Raw genomic sequence first — 20,008 nt, forward strand, 5'->3', positions numbered from 1 at the left:
AATAAATAATAAAGGGGACAATATAAATAGTTTGGGAAGCCATTTGATTAACCGTTCAGCAGTCTTATGGCTTAGGGGTAGAAGCTGTTCAGGTGCCTTTTGGTCGCAGACTTGGCGCTCTGGTGCCGCTTGACGTGTGGTAGCAGAGAGAGCAGAATATTAGAGTTTTTGACAACTTTTAGGGCATTCTGGCACCGCCTGGTATAGAGGACCTGGATGGCGGGGAGTTCGGTCCCAGGGATGTACTGGGCCATACACACTACCCTCTGCAGCTCCTTGTGTTCAGATGCCGAGCAGGTGCAATATCAAGAGGTGATGCAGCCAGTCCAGATGCTCTCAATGGTGCAGCTGTAGAACTTTTTGAGGATCTGAGAGCCTCATGATGGGAAAGAGGCGTTGTCGTGCCGTCTTCATGACTGTGTTAGTGTATTAGGACCATGTCAGAGGAACTTGAAGCTCTCAACCTTCTCCACTACAGTCCCAACGACTTGAATAGGGGCGTGCTCTGCCCTTTGTTTCCGGTAGTCTACGATCAGCTCTTTTGTCTTGCTGACCTTGAAGGAGAGGTTGTTGTCCTGGCATCACACTGCCAGGTCTCTAACCTCCTCCCTATAGACTGTTCTCATCGTCATCGGTGATCAGGCCTACCACTGGTGTGTCGTCGGTAAACTTAATGATGGTGTTGGGAGTCGTACATGGCCACACAGTCATGAGTGAACAGGGAGTACAGAAGAGGACTGAGCAGGCACCCCTGAGGACCCCTGTGTTAAGGGTAAGCATGGCAGATGCGTTGTTGCCTACCCTCACCACCTGGGGGTGGCCCGTCAGGAAGTCCAGGATCCAGTTGCAGAAAGAGATGTTCAGGCCCAGGCTCCTATGCTTAGTGATGAGCTTTGAGGGCACTAAAGAAAAGGGAAGTGTGGAGTGCAATTGAGATTGCGTCGTCTGTGGATCTGTTGGGGCTGTATGCGAATTTGAATGGGTCCAGGGTTTCTGGGATGATGGTGTTGATGTAAGCTAAGAATAGCCTTTCAAAGCATTTCATGGTGACAGATGTGCTACGGAGCGGTAGTCATTTAGATAGGTTACTTTGGCGTTCTTAGGCACAGGGACTTTGTCAGCTGGTCAGCGCTTTGTTGACTCTAGCTGCAAAGGTGACATTCTGGTAAAAATTAGGTAAAAATGGATTTCAGTTTCCCTGCATTAAAATCACCAGCCATGAGAAACGTCACCTCTGCATGTGCATTTTCTTTTTGCAGTGTAGGATAATTCGATCTTAGTCCTGTATTGATACTTTGCTAGTTTGAAGGCTCGACGGAGGGCATAGCAGGATATTGTTTGAGTTAGTGTCCCGCTCCTTGAAAGTGTCAGCTCTAGCCTTTAGCTCATTTTGGATGTTGCCTTTAACCCATGGCTTCTGGTTGGGATATGTATGTACGGTCACTTTGGGGACAACGTTGTCAATGCACTTAATGAAGGCGGTGACTGATGTAGTAAACTCCTGAATGACATTGGATAAATTCCGTAACATATTCCAGTCAGTGCTAGCGTAACAGTCCTGTAGCTTAGTATCCGCTTCATCGGACGACATCCGTATTGAGCGCATCACTGGTACTTCCTGTTTTGAGTTTTTGTTTCTAAGCAGGAATCAGTAGGATAGAGTTTTGGTCTGATTTGCCAAATGGAGGGTGTCTCTGTGTGTGGAGTAAAGGTGATCTACAGTTTTTATCCTTCTAAATGCACAGGTGACATCCTGGTAGAAATGAGGTAAGACGAATTTCAGTTTTCCTGCATTAAAATCACCGCCACTAGGAGCGCCGCCTCTGGATGAGCATTTTCTTGTTTGCTTATAGCCTACACAGCTTATTGAGTGTGGTGTTGGTTTGTGTTGGTAAATAGAATGCTACAAAAAATACAGATGAAAACTTACTTGATAAATGATATGGTCTACAGTTTATCATGAGGTATTCTAACTCAGGCGAGCAGAACCTCAAGACGTCCTTAATATTAGAAATTGCGCACCAGTTGTTGTTAATAAAGAGACACACACCCCTGATCTTACCGGACTCTGCAATTCTGTCCTGCCGATGCATAGAAAAACCAGCTAGATGTATATAATTCGTATCCTTGTTCAGCCATGAAGTATATTATATTACAGTTCTTAATGTTGATAGGATAGTCTCGAACGAAGCTCATCTAGATTCTTCTCCAGGGATGGCATATTCACCAAGAAAACAAGGCGTAGAGGCGATTTATCCCTTCACCGCCGCAGTCTCATCAGGGTGCCCTTGCGCCGGCTAACCAATATGTCTTTTGCCTCCAACTCATTGAAGCAGAAGTTCTCGTCCAAATTTAACTTAGTGATAGTGTCACGTCCTTTTTTAGGGCTCTGTTTTAGTTTGGTCAGGGTGCGAGTTGGGGTGGGCATTTGATGTTTTTGTTCTTTGTTTTGTATTTCTGCTTTTGGCCTGGTATGGTTCCCAATCAGAGGCAGCTGTCAATCGTTGTCTCTGATTGAGAACCATACTTCGGTAGCCTGTGTTCCCACTATGATTTGTGGGTAGTTGTTTTCTGTCTTGTTATTTTTGTTCTAGTGTTCAGTGTAATTAAAAGATCATGAACACGTACCACTCTGCACCTTGGTCCTCTCCTTCTTCCACCAACGACAACCGTTACAGATAGCTGTTCTGATGTCCAGAAGCTCTTTTCGCTCATAGGAAACGATGGCGGAAACATTATGTACAAACAAAGTCAAGATGAAAAGAAAATACACAACATTTCTTAATTGGTCAGGAGCTGTAAAACTGCTGCCGTTCCCTCCACCGTCATTCTCTCTCACACATATTGTCTGGTCCCAGGGTGAATTATGTTCCTGGTAGAGCTGAAGAATTACATCCCCAGGCTTTCCCTCTTCATAATTACTGATAGACACACACACACACACACACACACACACACACACACACACACACACACACACACACACACACACACACACACACACACACACACATACACACACACACACAAACACATACACATACACATACACAAACACACACACACACACACACACACACAGAGGAGTCCTCTTCATAATTACCAGCCCTGTTGGTAACCGCAGGGACGCCATGGGGCTAATTACCCAGAAATAATTCCATGTTTGTCAAGCGCCCTGTAATTTTGAGTATGTAAACCAGCACCGCCTGTCACTGAGAGACACTGTGTGTGTAAACCACCATCCTGTCACTGAGAGAGACTGTGTGTGTAAACCACCATCCTGTCACTGAGAGAGACTGTGTGTTTAAACCACCATCCTGTCACAGAGAGAATGTGTGTAAACCACCATCCTGTCACTGAGAGAGGCTGTGTGTGTGTAATCACCATCCTGTCACTGAGAGAGCCTGTGTGTGTAAACCACCATCCTGTCACTGAGAGAGCCTGTGTGTGTAAACCACCATCCTGTCACTAAGAGAGACTGTGTGTGTAAACCACCATCCTGTCACTAAGAGAGACTGTGTGTGTAAACCACCATCCTGTCAATAAGAGAGACTGTGTGTGTAAACCACCATCCTGCCACTGAGAGAGACTGTGTGTGTGTAATCACCATCCTGTCACTGAGAGAGACTGTGTGTGTAAACCACCATCCTGTCACTGAGAGAGACTGTGTGTGTGTAATCACCATCCTGTCACTGAGAGACCCTGTGTGTGTAAACCACCATCCTGTCAATAAGAGAGACTGTGTGTGTAAACCACCATCCTGCCACTGAGAGAGACTGTGTGTGTGTAAACCACCATCCTGTCAATAAGAGAGACTGTGTGTGTAAACCACCATCCTGTCACTGAGAGAGACTGTGTGTGTAAGCCACACAATCAACAGTGTGTTCTACAGCAGTGAAGAGGGAAAGGGTGTTTGAATAATGAGGAGAAGGGCAAAATCCATGACAGATCAAATACAGCAGACCTCATTCTATTTACCAGTGGTGTAAAGCACTTAAGTAAAAATACTTTAAAGTACTGCTTAAGTATTTTGGGGGGGTATCTGTACTTTACTTTACTATTTATATTTAGACAACTTTTACTTCACTACAATCCTAAAGAAAATAATGTACTTTTTAATCCATACATTTTCCCTGACAATCAAAATAACTCGTTAGATTTCAAATTGTTGAGGTTCCGGGGGCCTTTTGTTGAATGACTGTGAGAAGTTGACTTCTGGTGACTTTTTATAAAGGACATCAGACCTGGGATACCTTTGGTTTTATCTATGTGGAAAGTAACAATTGTTTATTTTTATTTTTTTATTTCACCTTTATTTAACCAGGTAGAACAGTTGACAACAAGTTCTCATTTACAACTGCAACCTGGCCAAGATAAAGCAAAGCAGTGCGACAAAAACAACACAGAGTTACACATGGGATAAACAAACGTACAGTCAATAACACAATAGAACATTTGTATACATTGTGTGCAAATGAAGTAAGGAGGTAAGGCAATGAATAGGCCATAGCGGCGAAGTAATTACAATTTAGCAATTAACACTGGAGTGATAGATGTGCAGATGAGGATGTGCAAGTAGAAATACTGGTGCGCAAAAGAGCAGCAAAAAACAAAAAATGTATATGGGGATAAGGTAGGTAGTTGGTTGGATGGGCTATTTACAGATGGGCTGTGTACAGCTGCAGCGTTCAGCAAGCTGCTCTGACAGCCGATGCATGAAGTTAGTGAGGGAGATAAAAGTCTCCAACTTCAGTGATTTTTGCAATTTGTTCCAGTCACAGGCAGCAGAGAACTGGAAGGAAAGGCGGCCAAAGGGGGTGATGGCTATGGGGATGACCAGTGAGATATACCTGCTGGAGCGCATGCTACGGGTGGGTGTTGCTAAGGTGACCAGTGAGCTGAGATAAGGCGGAGCTTTACCTAGCAAAGACTTATAGATGACCTGTTTCCAGTGGGATTGGCAACGAATATGTAGCGAGGACCAGCCAACAAGAGCATACAGGTCGCAGTGGTGGGTAGTATATGGGGCTTTGGTGACTAAACGGATGGCACTGTGATAGACTGCAATATGCTGAGTAGAGTGTTGGAGGCTCATTGTCAATGACATCGCCAAAGTCAAGGATCGGTAGGATAGTCAGTTTTATGAGGGTATGTTTTGCGATATGAGTGATATGTTGCGAAATAGGAAGCAATTTCTAGATTTAATTTTGGATTGGAGATGCATAATGTGAGTATGGAAGGAGAGTTTACAGTCTAACCAGACACCTAGGCATTTATACATGTAGTTGTCCACGTATTCTAAGTCAGAACCGTCAAGAGTAGTGATGCTAGGAGAGCGGGTGGGTGCGGGCAGCGATCGTTATTTCTACAGGGGAACAAAAAATGTTTACTTAAAAAACTATTTGAATACAGAAAGCAGTTACTTTTCAAGTACTATTTGAATACAGATCTCAGGAAGTGACTACTTTTCAGAAACTATTGGATTGGCTGCCTTCAACTGATGGCTGTATCTGGAACTGCATGTTGAAGAGAGAAACGGAATGTATAGAGAACACACAAACTCCTGTACCATTCCAATCTATCTGACAGTCATATTTGATCCACACAATGCATTTCTATCTGAACGTTCATTAAATATCCATTATCCTGAATGTTCATTGCCTCAGGTGTACATAATCAAGTTAAACAAAAGCCAATGATATTTTGTACAGAAACATAGAAATACATTGTGATGCTCCACTACTGTATGACTCTTTCAACATGCCACTGAGAAGGTTAAGTAATAGCTGAAAATACTGCAGAGAAATTCAAAGCCATTTGCAAACATTGCAAACAGCATATTCTGTATATTGCTTAGCAAAAACAACTCTTTGCTTATCTGAGGTCAAGTGTTCTTGTTTCTAACACACCATACCATCTTTAAAGGGATATTTTACTCAGAATACACGCTAACATGATTTTGCATCTCCTTTGGTTGTAGTTGATTCAAGATGGCAGTTTTTGGATATTTAGTTTTCTTTCTACATTTAATAGCAATATGTTGTTACAGTTAGCATTCTCAGTAACACTTAAACATTACACTGTTCTTGTGCCCTCTGTAATAAAACAAATAACTTTTGGAGCAACATTTTATTAGCATGTTATTACATAAGAGTTTTTGTCACTACTGTAACAACAGGAATAATCACTGTTCCTTATTCCTAGTTAAATAAAGGTTCAATTAAAAAAGAAAAAAATTCCACTTAGGTAATAACTAGGCTATATGCTATTTTAAGATTCATATCTGAGAGCCCTCCAAGCCATGTGCTAATGATCATATATTTAGACTAATTCAACTAACTGTTGTAGTTTTTGGTTCTTCATTTGGCAGCCATCAAATATTGTTATTATTATATTTTTTTCAAATGGACACTATTCCACATCAAGTAACTCATGCAAGCAGTAACATTTGATTTAAAAAAACAGATGAAACTAAACCTTATGGAACAGCGGGGATTGTGAAGCAACACAAATATAGGCACAGGCACATACATACAAGCACAGATAACATACGCTTTATACACAGACGTACACATGGATGTTGTGTTGTAGATATGTGGTAGTAGAGAAGTGGCCTGAGGGCACACACTTAATGTGTTGTGAAATATGTTGTGAATGTATTATAAGTATTGTAATGTTTTTAAAATTGTATAACTGCCTTAATTTAGCTGTACCCCAGTAAGAGTAGTTGCTGCCTTGGCAGGAACTAATGGGGATTCATAATAAATACAAATAACTTGCATATATTCAAAAAACCTTCAAATGGAAACTACAACCAAGGAGAGGTTGGAGGTAAGACAACCAAAGCTGGAAACATTAGTTACCACCCTCAACTACTATCAGTTACCCAGTTCTTCCTCAGCATTTCACCATCTCTTCTCCCCTCTCCTCTATCCCTCCCTCCTGACCTCCTCCCCTCTCCTCCATCCCTCTCTCCTGACCTCATGCCCTCCTCCCCTCTCCTCCATCCCTCTCTCCTGACCTCATTCCCTCCTCCATCCCTCTCTCCTGACCTCATGCCTTCCACCCCTCTCCACCATCCCTCTCTCCTAACTCATGCCCTTCTCCTCCTCTCTTTTCCTCATCACCCTCCTTCTGTCTTTCTCTGCTCTCCCCCCTCCCTCTCCCCCCTCCTTCTCCTCCCTCCCCCTCCTCCCTCCCTCTCCTCCCTCCTCCCTCCCTCTCCTCCCTCCCTCATTCTTAACCTCCTTCTGAGTGAATGTGGTCCTTGTGGTTCACTCGACTGGTCATTAATAATGCTTGCTGCTCTGTTTCACCGCTGTCACCTCGCCGCCCTGAGCATCGCCTCCCTGTCACCCGCTACAAATTAATTTAGTTTATTTATCTCTGGAACCAAGGCCGGTCAGTAGGAGGCACCACGCACCAGGCCTGCATCCTAAATTGCACTGTATTCCCTATGAAGTGCACTACATTTGACCAGGACCCATAGGGTTCTGTTTAAAAGAAGTGCACTTTGTAAGCAATAGGGGTGAAATTTGGGACGTAGTACCAGACGTTGACTGGAATAACTGTTTATGGAAACATATGGACGGAGGAGGAATTAAGGATGGGGTTTTCCCGTTGATAGGACCATTTGCTTCGTGGCGGCACGACTCGAGAAAGTTCATAACAACATTTTGATAACAACAAAGGGGTTTGTCAACGTGTGTATGTTTTATTACATCCCTGCACGTTTATGTCCCTCAGTATCTTATGCTTCTTGTTTTCTTGTGTTTTGTAGAGAGAAGAGAGATAGACCATGTATCTTTAAGCATGACATAGAAATCAGATCTAAATCAGTCTCAGCAAGATGTTTTCAATGACCAAGTGATGACTGGCATATAGGGACACACTTATGTCTCACCTCACCACCCTGAGTTACCACTGGAATAAGTACAAAGGAATAGAAATATAGCAACATCATTCTTCCCAGACTTTACTACATAGTTTTTCCATTCTTCAGCTGTTTCAGTCAAAATATCCAAATGTAGACATTATAATATACGATTCTCCAAACAGACAAGCCTGTCTCACTTCACTGTAGCACTTGACATGAGAATGACATGAGAACTGAACCATACAGAACGACATGAGAAATGAACCAAACAGCAGGACATGATAATTTGACCATACAGTAGGCAATGGGAAATGGACCATACAGTAGAACTGGATCATACAGTAGAACATGAAAAAAGGACCAAAAAGTAGGACATGAGAACTGAACCATACAGTAGGACATGAGAACTGAACCATACAGTAGAACATGAGAACTGAACCATACAGTAGGACATGAGAACTGGACCATAGAGTAGAACTGGATCATACAGTAGAACATGAAAAAAGGACCAAAAAGTAGGACATGAGAACTGAACCATACAGTAGGACATGAGAACTGGACCATAGAGTAGAACTGGATCATACAGTAGAACATGAAAAAAGGACCAAAAAGTAGGACATGAGAACTGAACCATACAGTAGGACATGAGAACTGGACCATAGAGTAGAACTGGATCATACAGTAGAACATGAAAAAAGGACCAAAAAGTAGGACATGAGAACTGAACCATACAGTAGGACATGAGAACTGAACCATACAGTAGGACATGAGAACTGAACCATACAGTAGGACATGAGAACTTGACCGTCCAGCAGGACATGTAGACCAATAGGTGACTCATTTCTATACTACAGTATCCATTACTGTGTAGCAGTATCTATACGCTCTTTCTGTTCCTCCCCCAGCCAGACCAGAATAGTCCAGATCCTGTCTTTAGCGTGCTATACTTAACTAATATGGCGTGAGCAGGTGTGGTATAAGGCCAATTTACCAAGGCTGTTCTTATGCATTACGCAACGTGTGCCTGGTCAAAGCTCTTAGCCATGGTATATTGGCCACATATCACAAACCCCTGAGGTACCTTTTTGCTATTATAAACTGGTTACCAATGTAATTAGAGGAAATTAAAATAAATGTTTTGTCATACCTGTGGTATACAGTCTGACAATACCATGGCTGTCAGCCAATCAGCATTCAGGGCTCGAACCACCCAGTTTATAATACAGTATAGATCACTGTGGGGCAGTACCTACACGCTTTGTCCCCCCTATTCAGACCAGTCCAGCCCTTCAGAATCCATCTCAGGTCCCAAAGCACCGTCATCTCCGGAACACCCATCTAACCTCTACCGGATCCAGTGACAGTGAGAAATGGTTTTAATAGGAAGAGAGTGTCAGCACTCACAAAAACACCATGTTCAAATGACAAAGACCGTTTTTCTTTCTCAATAGGATCCCCAGGGTTTTGCGAGTGAGGGTATGTCTGGGAAATCCGAATTGAAAATCCCTGTCAACATTTTATATGCTGCTGGTTTTTAAACATATAAAGACTTATTCGTGATCTACTGTATTTATTCTGTCTCTTCAAAGAGATGTTGATACAGGCAGTAGGTCTCAATGAGATGTAATGTCTTCCTAGACGTGTTTAAACAGGCAGTAGATCTTAATGACATGTAATGTCTTCCTAGACGTGTTTAAACAGGCAGTAGGTCTTAATGAGATGTAATGTCTTCCTAGACGTGTTTAAACAGGCAGTAGTTCTTAATGAGATGTAATGTCTTCCTAGATGTGTTTAAACAGGCAGTAGGTCTAAATGAGATGTAATGTCTTCCTAGATGTGTTTAAACAGGCAGTAGATCTTAATTAAAAGATGTAATGTCTTCCTATACGTGTTTAAACAGACAGTAGATCTTAATGAGATGTAATGTCTTCCTAGATGTGTTTAAACAGGCAGTAGATCTTAATGAGATGTAATGTCTTCCTAGACGTGTTGATACAGGCAGTAGGTCTTAATGAGATGTAATGTCTTCCTAGACGTGTTGATACAGGCAGTAGGTCTCAATGACATGTAATGTCTTCCTAGACGTGTTTAAACAGGCAGTAAGTCTTAATGAGACGTAATGTCTTCCTAGACGTGTTTAAACAGGCAGTAGGTCTTAATGAGATGTAATGTCTTCATAGACGTGTTTAAACAGGCAGTAAGTCTTAATGAGATGTAATGTCTTCCTAGACGTGTTGATACAGGCAGTAGGTCTCAATGACATGTAATGTCTTCCTAGATGTGTTTAAACAGGCAGTAGGTCTTAATGAGATGTAATGTCTTCCTAGACGTGTTGATACAGGCAGTAGATTTTAATGAGATGTAATGTCTTCCTAGACGTGTTTAAACAGGCAGTAGGTCTTAATGAGATGTAATGTCTTCCTAGACGTGTTGATACAGGCAGTAGGTCTCAATGAGATGTAATGTCTTCCTAGACGTGTTTAAACAGGCAGTAGATCTTAATGACATGTAATGTCTTCCTAGACGTGTTTAAACAGGCAGTAGGTCTTAATGAGATGTAATGTCTTCCTAGACGTGTTTAAACAGGCAGTAGTTCTTAATGAGATGTAATGTCTTCCTAGATGTGTTTAAACAGGCAGTAGGTCTAAATGAGATGTAATGTCTTCCTAGATGTGTTTAAACAGGCAGTAGATCTTAATGAGATGTAATGTCTTCCTATACGTGTTTAAACAGACAGTATATCTTAATGAGATGTAATGTCTTCCTAGATGTGTTTAAACAGGCAGTAGGTCTTAATGAGATGTAATGTCTTCCTTGACGTGTTTAAACAGGCAGTAGATCTTAATGAGATGTAATGTCTTCCTAGACGTGTTGATACAGGCAGTAGATCTTAATGAGATGTAATGTCTTCCTAGACGTGTTTAAACAGGCAGTAGGTCTTAATGAGATGTAATGTCTTCCTAGACGTGTTGATACAGGAAGTAGGTCTCAATGAGATGTAATGTCTTCCTAGACGTGTTTAAACAGGCAGTAGATCTTAATGACATGTAATGTCTTCCTAGACGTGTTTAAACAGGTAGTAGGTCTTAATGAGATGTAATGTCTTCCTAGACGTGTTTAAACAGGCAGTAGTTCTTAATGAGATGTAATGTCTTCCTAGATGTGTTTAAACAGGCAGTAGGTCTAAATGAGATGTAATGTCTTCCTAGATGTGTTTAAACAGGCAGTAGATCTTAATGAGATGTAATGTCTTCCTATACGTGTTTAAACAGACAGTATATCTTAATGAGATGTAAAGTCTTCCTAGATGTGTTTAAACAGGCAGTAGGTCTTAATGAGATGTAATGTCTTCCTAGACGTGTTGATACAGGAAGTAGGTCTCAATGAGATGTAATGTCTTCCTAGACGTGTTTAAACAGGCAGTAGATCTTAATGACATGTAATGTATTCCTAGACGTGTTTAAACAGGTAGTAGGTCTTAATGAGATGTAATGTCTTCCTAGACGTGTTTAAACAGGCAGTAGTTCTTAATGAGATGTAATGTCTTCCTAGATGTGTTTAAACAGGCAGTAGGTCTAAATGAGATGTAATGTCTTCCTAGATGTGTTTAAACAGGCAGTAGATCTTAATGAGATGTAATGTCTTCCTATACGTGTTTAAACAGACAGTATATCTTAATGAGATGTAATGTCTTCCTAGATGTGTTTAAACAGGCAGTAGGTCTTAATGAGATGTAATGTCTTCCTAGACGTGTTTAAACAGGCAGTAGATCTTAATGAGATGTAATGTCTTCCTAGACGTGTTGATACAGGCAGTAGGTCTCAATGACATGTAATGTCTTCCTAGACGTGTTTAAACAGGCAGTAAGTCTTAATGAGATGTAATGTCTTCCTAGACGTGTTTAAACAGGCAGTAGGTCTTAATGAGATGTAATGTCTTCCTAGACGTGTTTAAACAGGCAGTAAGTCTTAATGAGATGTAATGTCTTCCTTGACGTGTTTAAACAGGCAGTAGATCTTAATGAGATGTAATGTCTTCCTAGACGTGTTGATACAGGCAGTAGATCTTAATGAGATGTAATGTCTTCCTAGACGTGTTTAAACAGGCAGTAGATCTTAATGAGATGTAATGTCTTCCTAGACGTGTTGATACAGGCAGTAGGTCTTAACGAGATGTAATGTCTTCCTAGACGTGTTTAAACAGGCAGTAGGTCTTAATGAGATGTAATGTCTTCCTAGATGTGTTGATACAGGCAGTAGTTCTTAATGAGATGTAATGTCTTCCTAGACGTGTTGATACAGGCAGTAGATCTTAATGAGATGTAATGTCTTCCTAGACGTGTTTAAACAGGCAGTAGATCTTAATGAGATGTAATGTCTTCCTAGACGTGTTGATACAGGCAGTAGGTCTTAACGAGATGTAATGTCTTCCTAGACGTGTTTAAACAGGCAGTAGGTCTTAATGAGATGTAATGTCTTCCTAGACGTGTTGATACAGGCAGTAGTTCTTAATGAGATGTAATGTCTTCCTAGACGTGTTGATACAGGCAGTAGGTCTTAATGAGATGTAATGTCTTCCTAGATGTGTTGATACAGGCAGTAGATCTTAATGAAATGTAATGTCTTCCTAGACGTGTTTAAACAGGCAGTAGTTCTTAATAAGATGTAATGTCTTCCTAGACGTGTTGATACAGGCAGTAGGTCTCAATGAGATGTAATGTCTTCCTAGACGTGTTTAAACAGGCAGTAGATCTTAATGACATGCAATGTCTTCCTAGACGTGTTTAAACAGGCAGTAGGTCTTAATGAGATGTAATGTCTTCCTAGACGTGTTTAAACAGGCAGTAGGTCTTAATGAGATGTAATGTCTTCCTAGACGTGTTTAAACAGGCAGTAGATCTTAATGAGATGTAATGTCTTCCTAGACGTGTTGATACAGGCAGTAGGTCTTAACGAGATGTAATGTCTTCCTAGACGTGTTTAAACAGGCAGTAGGTCTTAATGAGATGTAATGTCTTCCTAGACGTGTTTAAACAGGCAGTAGGTCTTAATGAGATGTAATGTCTTCCTAGACGTGTTGATACAGGCAGTAGGTCTTAATGAGATGTAATGTCTTCCTAGACGTGTTGATACAGGCAGTAGTTCTTAATGAGATGTAATGTCTTCCTAGACGTGTTGATAGAGGCAGTAGGTCTTAATGAGATGGAATGTCTTCCTAGACGTGTTGATACAGGCAGTAGTTCTTAATGAGATGTAATGTCTTCCTAGACGTGTTTAAACAGGCAGTAGGTCTTAATGAGATGTAATGTCTTCCTTGACGTGTTTAAACAGGCAGTAGGTCTTAATGAGATGTAATGTCTTCCTAGACGTGTTGATACAGGCAGTAGATCTTAATGAGATGTAATGTCTTCCTAGACGTGTTTAAACAGGCAGTAGATCTTAATGAGATGTAATGTCTTCCTAGACGTGTTGATACAGGCAGTAGGTCTTAACGAGATGTAATGTCTTCCTAGACGTGTTTAAACAGGCAGTAGGTCTTAATGAGATGTAATGTCTTCCTAGATGTGTTTAAACAGGCAGTAGGTCTTAATGAGATGTAATGTCTTCCTAGACGTGTTGATACAGGCAGTAGTTCTTAATGAGATGTAATGTCTTCCTAGACGTGTTGATAGAGGCAGTAGGTCTTAATGAGATGGAATGTCTTCCTAGACGTGTTGATACAGGCAGTAGTTCTTAATGAGATGTAATGTCTTCCTAGACGTGTTTAAACAGGCAGTAGGTCTTAATGAGATGTAATGTCTTCCTAGATGTGTTTAAACAGGCAGTAGGTCTTAATGAGATGTAATGTCTTCCTAGACGTGTTGATACAGGCAGTAGTTCTTAATGAGATGTAATGTCTTCCTATACGTGTTGATACAGGCAGTAGTTCTTAATGAGATGTAATGTCTTCCTAGACGTGTTGATACAGGCAGTAGGTCTTAATGAGATGTAATGTCTTCCTAGACGTGTTGATACAGGCAGTAGTTCTTAATGAGATGTAATGTCTTCCTAGACGTGTTGATAGAGGCAGTAGGTCTTAATGAGATGGAATGTCTTCCTAGACGTGTTGATACAGGCAGAAGTTCTTAATGAGATGTAATGTCTTCCTAGATGTGTTTAAACAGGCAGTAGGTCTTAATGAGATGTAATGTCTTCCTAGATGTGTTTAAACAGGCAGTAGGTCTAAATGAGATGTAATGTCTTCCTAGATGTGTTTAAACAGGCAGTAGATCTTAATGAGATGTAATGTCTTCCTAGATGTGTTTAAACAGGCAGTAGTTCTTAATGAGATGTAATGTCTTCCTAGATGTGTTTAAACAGGCAGTAGGTCTTAATGAGATGTAATGTCTTCCTAGACGTGTTTAAACAGGCAGTAAGTCTTAATGAGATGTAATGTCTTCCTAGACGTGTTGATAGAGGCAGTAGGTCTCAATGAGATGTAATGTCTTCCTAGACGTGTTTAAACAGGCAGTAGATCTTAATGACATGCAATGTCTTCCTAGACGTGTTTAAACAGGCAGTAGGTCTTAATGAGATGTAATGTCTTCCTAGACGTGTTTAAACAGGCAGTAGGTCTTAATGAGATGTAATGTCTTCCTAGACGTGTTTAAACAGGCAGTAGATCTTAATGAGATGTAATGTCTTCCTAGACGTGTTGATACAGGCAGTAGATCTTAATGAGATGTAATGTCTTCCTAGACGTGTTTAAACAGGCAGTAGATCTTAATGGGATGTAATGTCTTCCTAGACGTGTTGATACAGGCAGTAGGTCTTAACGAGATGTAATGTCTTCCTAGACGTGTTTAAACAGGCAGTAGGTCTTAATGAGATGTAATGTCTTCCTAGACGTGTTTAAACAGGCAGTAGGTCTTAATGAGATCTAATGTCTTCCTAGACGTGTTGATACAGGCAGTAGGTCTTAATGAGATGTAATGTCTTCCTAGACGTGTTGATACAGGCAGTAGTTCTTAATGAGATGTAATGTCTTCCTAGACGTGTTGATAGAGGCAGTAGGTCTTAATGAGATGTAATGTCTTCCTAGATGTGTTTAAACAGGCAGTAGGTCTAAATGAGATGTAATGTCTTCCTAGATGTGTTTAAACAGGCAGTAGACCTTAATGAGATGTAATGTCTTCCTGGATGTGTTTAAACAGGCAGTAGTTCTTAATGAGATGTAATGTCTTCCTAGATGTGTTTAAACAGGCAGTAGTTCTTAATGAGATGTAATGTCTTCCTAGATGTGTTTAAACAGGCAGTAGGTCTAAATGAGATGTAATGTCTTCCTAGATGTGTTTAAACAGGCAGTAGATCTTAATGAGATGTAATGTCTTCCTAGATGTGTTTAAACAGGCAGTAGTTCTTAATGAGATGTAATGTCTTCCTAGATGTGTTTAAACAGGCAGTAGTTCTAAATGAGATGTAATGTCTTCCTAGACGTGTTGATAGAGGCAGTAGGTCTTAATGAGATGGAATGTCTTCCTAGACGTGTTGATACAGGCAGTAGTTCTTAATGAGATGTAATGTCTTCCTAGATGTGTTTAAACAGGCAGTAGGTCTTAATGAGATGTAATGTCTTCCTAGATGTGTTTAAACAGGCAGTAGGTCTAAATGAGATGTAATGTCTTCCTAGATGTGTTTAAACAGGCAGTAGTTCTTAATGAGATGTAATGTCTTCCTAGATGTGTTTAAACAGGCAGTAGTTCTTAATGAGATGTAATGTCTTCCTAGATGTGTTTAAACAGGCAGTAGGTCTAAATGAGATGTAATGTCTTCCTAGATGTGTTTAAACAGGCAGTAGATCTTAATGAGATGTAATGTCTTCCTAGATGTGTTTAAACAGGCAGTAGTTCTTAATGAGATGTAATGTCTTCCTAGATGTGTTTAAACAGGCAGTAGTTCTTAATGAGATGTAATGTCTTCCTAGATGTGTTTAAACAGGTAGTAGGTCTTAATGAGATATCAATGTATTATTAGACGTGTTGATACAGGCATTAGGTTCTGCTCCAGCATATATCACATGGAGATAGCAGAAATACTAAAGAAAAAAAAGAAACAAAATAAATATAATATTTATACAATAAAGGCACTCTTGAATGTCTACTCTATACCGTCTACATTTTACATCAGTCATTATATATCAGACCATTTGCCACGATCGTCTGAGTAGACCACATATTTTTAATAAACCGAAAATCAGCAAAACAAAGAAGCACAAACGAAACGTAAAGCTACTGGTGCACACAGGCAACTATCCGTAGACACAATCCCACAAACACAAATTAGGTAATGGCTACCTAAATATGATCCCCAATCAGAGACAACGATAAACAGCTGTCTCTGATTGGGAACCATATCAGGCCAACATAGACATACAAAAGACCTAGATGACCCACCCTAGTCAATATCATGCCCCAACCAACATAGAGAATAAACAGCTAACTTTGGTCAGGGTGTGGCACCATTTCTATCACATGACTTTTCTATAATAGATCACAGATCTATGCTTGGGCTTATACAGTATGCTGTCGCTAATTCCATTCTCCTAAAAAAACAATTAAACACAATTCATGTCATTATTATTACTAACCAGCATCTCTTTGGAGCAACATTTAATTATGTTGTGAATCTGACTAAGTGCTAAAATAAAACTACCTTGCCAAAAAGAAAAACTGACAGCCACAGATACAGTAGCTTGCTCTGAAATGAGAATTGGTTCAGTCCCAAATGGGCCATGGTCAAAAGTAGTGCACTATATAGGGAATAGGGTGCTATTTGGGAAGACCAAAGCAATTTAGCAGTTCACGTAAATAGAGTAATCATCTATCACATACAGACAGCACGAGGCATAGAGCTCGACCACACACACACACACACACACACACACACACACACACACACACACACACACACACCACTCCAATTGAGACAGAACACTTCAGATTTAAATTTACCCAGTCCTGTTGCAATAACTTCTTCTCTAGCTAATGGTTTGTTCATTTCATATTTCAAGGGCTTGTTTTGAGTGGCTTGTAATTGTTTTATCGATGTCCTGCCTACGCTACACAGCCAAGGCCCTCTCTGCCTGCACGTCTGTCTGTCTGAAAGAACCATTCTCCACAGTACCATAGCCACAGAAGCACCACAATGAGGAAGAACCATTCTCCACACTGCCATACCTACAGTAGCACGATATTTGGAGAGGGCCATTCTCAACAGTACCATACCCACAGTAGCACCACGACTAGGAAGCACAATTCTCCACAGAACATAGCTATAGTAGCACCATGATTAGGAAGGACCATTCTCCACAGAACATAGCTACAGTAGCACCATGATTAGGAAGGACCATTCTCCACAGAACATACCTACAGTAGCACCATGATTAGGCAGGACCATTCTCCACAGAACATAGCTACAGTAGCACCATGATTAGGAAGGACCATTCTCCACAGAACATACCTACAGTAGCACCATGATTAGGAAGGACCATTCTCCACAGAACATAGCTACAGTAGCACCATGATTAGGAAGGACCATTCTCCACAGAACATAGCTACAGTAGCACCATGATTAGGAAGAACCATTCTCCACAGAACATACCTACAGTAGCACCATGATTAGGAAGGGCCATTCTCCACAGAACATACCTACAGTAGCACCATGATTAGGAAGGACCATTCTCCACAGAACCATACCTGCAGTAGCACCATGATTAGGAAGGACCATTCTCCACAGAACCATACCTGCAGTAGCACCATAAATAGGAAGGGCCATTCTACACAGAACCATAGCTAGACACACAACGAGGGAAGAAGCTAGACACACGACGAGGGAAGAAAGAATCATAATCCATCTCTAGCTTTTTTCACCCACTTCTTCACCTCTTTTCAATCAAACCTAGAATCATTCTGCAGCACATAGGGAAAGCAGAGTGTAGGAAGCAAAAGGACATCTAATTCAGCCTGAATGATATCACGGACATTTCCCCTCCTGTCTGAGTCTGTAGGGACAGTGAGGTCTGTGACACAGCTGTGTAAATGACATTGGCTTTTTTAACAATATCTAATCATTTCTGGGTAAGAATTAAGTACTTTTCTGTAGTAGATTGCCATTTCCATTAGAAAAAGAAAAACATTCTCAAGCAATAATTTGCTAGGACTGCCTGGGAGGGGTCTGAGTGGGGAGGGGAAACATTTACAAAGTTAGTTACATCAGCTGTTGTACAATTTGATACAAAATACAGGAGAAACTGAATTTGACTACACTGGGCCTTTAAAAGGTATGACATGCTACATGCACTCAGCCACACAGTGACATACTGTAGTGCTGCTACCATGTCGACCATGTTTTTCATGCTCTCCACAGGAGTGAAAGTAATGTGATTTGATTAGCATTAGCATTAGCTAATGATTAGCATTAGCGAATTCAGCCAGAGACTATAGTGACACATTCATATTGGAGAGCAGGCGCTATAACACTAATACTAGTATGAGAGAAATAATTGGACTGAATTTGTAATGTAATTATCAACTATTGTCAGCTGGAGAGTGGAGACAAAATGAGTGACACATTCACGTTGAAGATCAAACCAGGACAAATAGTGTAAGATCAAGCCAAAACAAATAGTCTACGATAAGGGATCAAGCCAGAACAAATAGTCTACGATAAGGGATCAAGCCAGAACAAATAGTCTACGATAAGGGATCAAGCCAGAACAAATAGTCTACGATAAGGGATCAAGCCAGAACAAATAGTCTACGATAAGGGATCAAGCCAGAGCAAATAGTATATGATAAGGGATCAAGCCAGAACAAATAGTCTACGATAAGGGATCAAGCCAGAACAAATAGTCTAGGATAACGGATCAAGCCAGAGCAAATAGTCTACGATGACGGATCAAGCCAGAGCAAATAGTCTACGATGACGGATCAAGCCAGAGCAAATAGTATACAATTAGGGATCAAGCCAGATCAATTAGGCTACAATAAGGAATCAAGCCAGATCAATTAGGCTACGACAAGGAATACAGCCAGAACAAATAGTCTATGATAAGGGATCAAGCCAGAACAAATAGCCTACGATAAGGAATAAAGCCAGAACAAAAAGTCTATGATAAGGGACTAAGCCGGAACAAATGGTCTATGATAAGGGATCAAGTCAGATTAAATAATCAATGATAAGGGATCAAGCCAGAATAAATAGTCCACGATAAGGGATCAATACAGAACAAAAAGTCTATGATAAGGGACCAAGCCAGACCAAATGGTCTACGATGAGGATTCAAACCAGAACAAATAGTCTACAGTAAGGCATTAAACCAGAACTCATAGTCTACGATAAGGGACCAAGCCAGAACAAATAGTCCACGATAAGGGATCAAGCCAGAACAAATAGTCTACGATAAGGGATCAAGCCAGAACAAATAGCCCACGTTAAGGAATTAAGCCAGAACAAACCGTCTACGATAAGGGATAAGCCGGAACAAATAATCTACGATAAGGGATCAAACCAGAACAAACCGCCTATGATAAGGAATCAAGCCAGAACAAACAGTCTACGTTAAGGGACCATGCCAGAACAAATAGTCTATGATAAAGGATCAAGTCAGATTAAATAGTCTATGATAAGGGATCAAGCCAGAACAAATAGTCTACGATAAGGGATCAAGCTAGAACAGTCCACGATAAGGGATCAAGCCAGACCAAATAGTATACAATAAGGGATCAAACCAGAACAAATAGTCCACGATAAGGGATCACGCTAGAACAGTCCACGATAAGGGATCAAGCCAGACCAAATAGTATACAATAAGGGATCAAACCAGAACAAATAGTCCACGATAAGGGATCAAGCCAGAACAAAAAGTCTATGATAAGTGACCAAACCAGAACAAATAGTCTATGATGATGATTCAAGCCAGAACAAATAGTCTACAGTAAGGTATCAAACCAGAACTAATAGTCCAAAAAAATGTTATAAATTGATTTGCATTTTAATGAGGGAATTAAGTATTTGACCCCTCTTCAAAACATGACTTAGTACTTGGTAGCCAAACCCTTGTTGGCAATCAAAGAGGTCAGACGTTTCTTGTAGT

The 20,008-nt window shown here is 40.7% G+C and overlaps 1 protein-coding gene across 12 annotated transcripts in view; it reads right to left on the reverse strand.

The window, feature by feature from the left end:
- Nucleotides 1-20,008, reverse strand: part of LOC139381237 (neurexin-1a-like) — a 749,117-nt gene that overhangs the window by 636,009 nt on the left and 93,100 nt on the right. For 6 of the 12 annotated variants that reach the window (XM_071124707.1, XM_071124710.1, XM_071124708.1 and 3 more), the window contains exon 4: nt 4,254-4,265. The exons of the other annotated variants lie outside the window; for them this stretch is intronic. In XM_071124707.1, coding sequence (XP_070980808.1) covers nt 4,254-4,265 — 12 coding nt within the window. The remainder of the gene's footprint in view (nt 1-4,253; nt 4,266-20,008) is intronic. 12 annotated transcript variants of the gene reach the window in all.

The sequence above is a fragment of the Oncorhynchus clarkii genome, chromosome 23 (assembly GCF_045791955.1).
Source record: "Oncorhynchus clarkii lewisi isolate Uvic-CL-2024 chromosome 23, UVic_Ocla_1.0, whole genome shotgun sequence".
NCBI classification, from domain to species: Eukaryota; Metazoa; Chordata; class Actinopteri; order Salmoniformes; family Salmonidae; genus Oncorhynchus; species Oncorhynchus clarkii.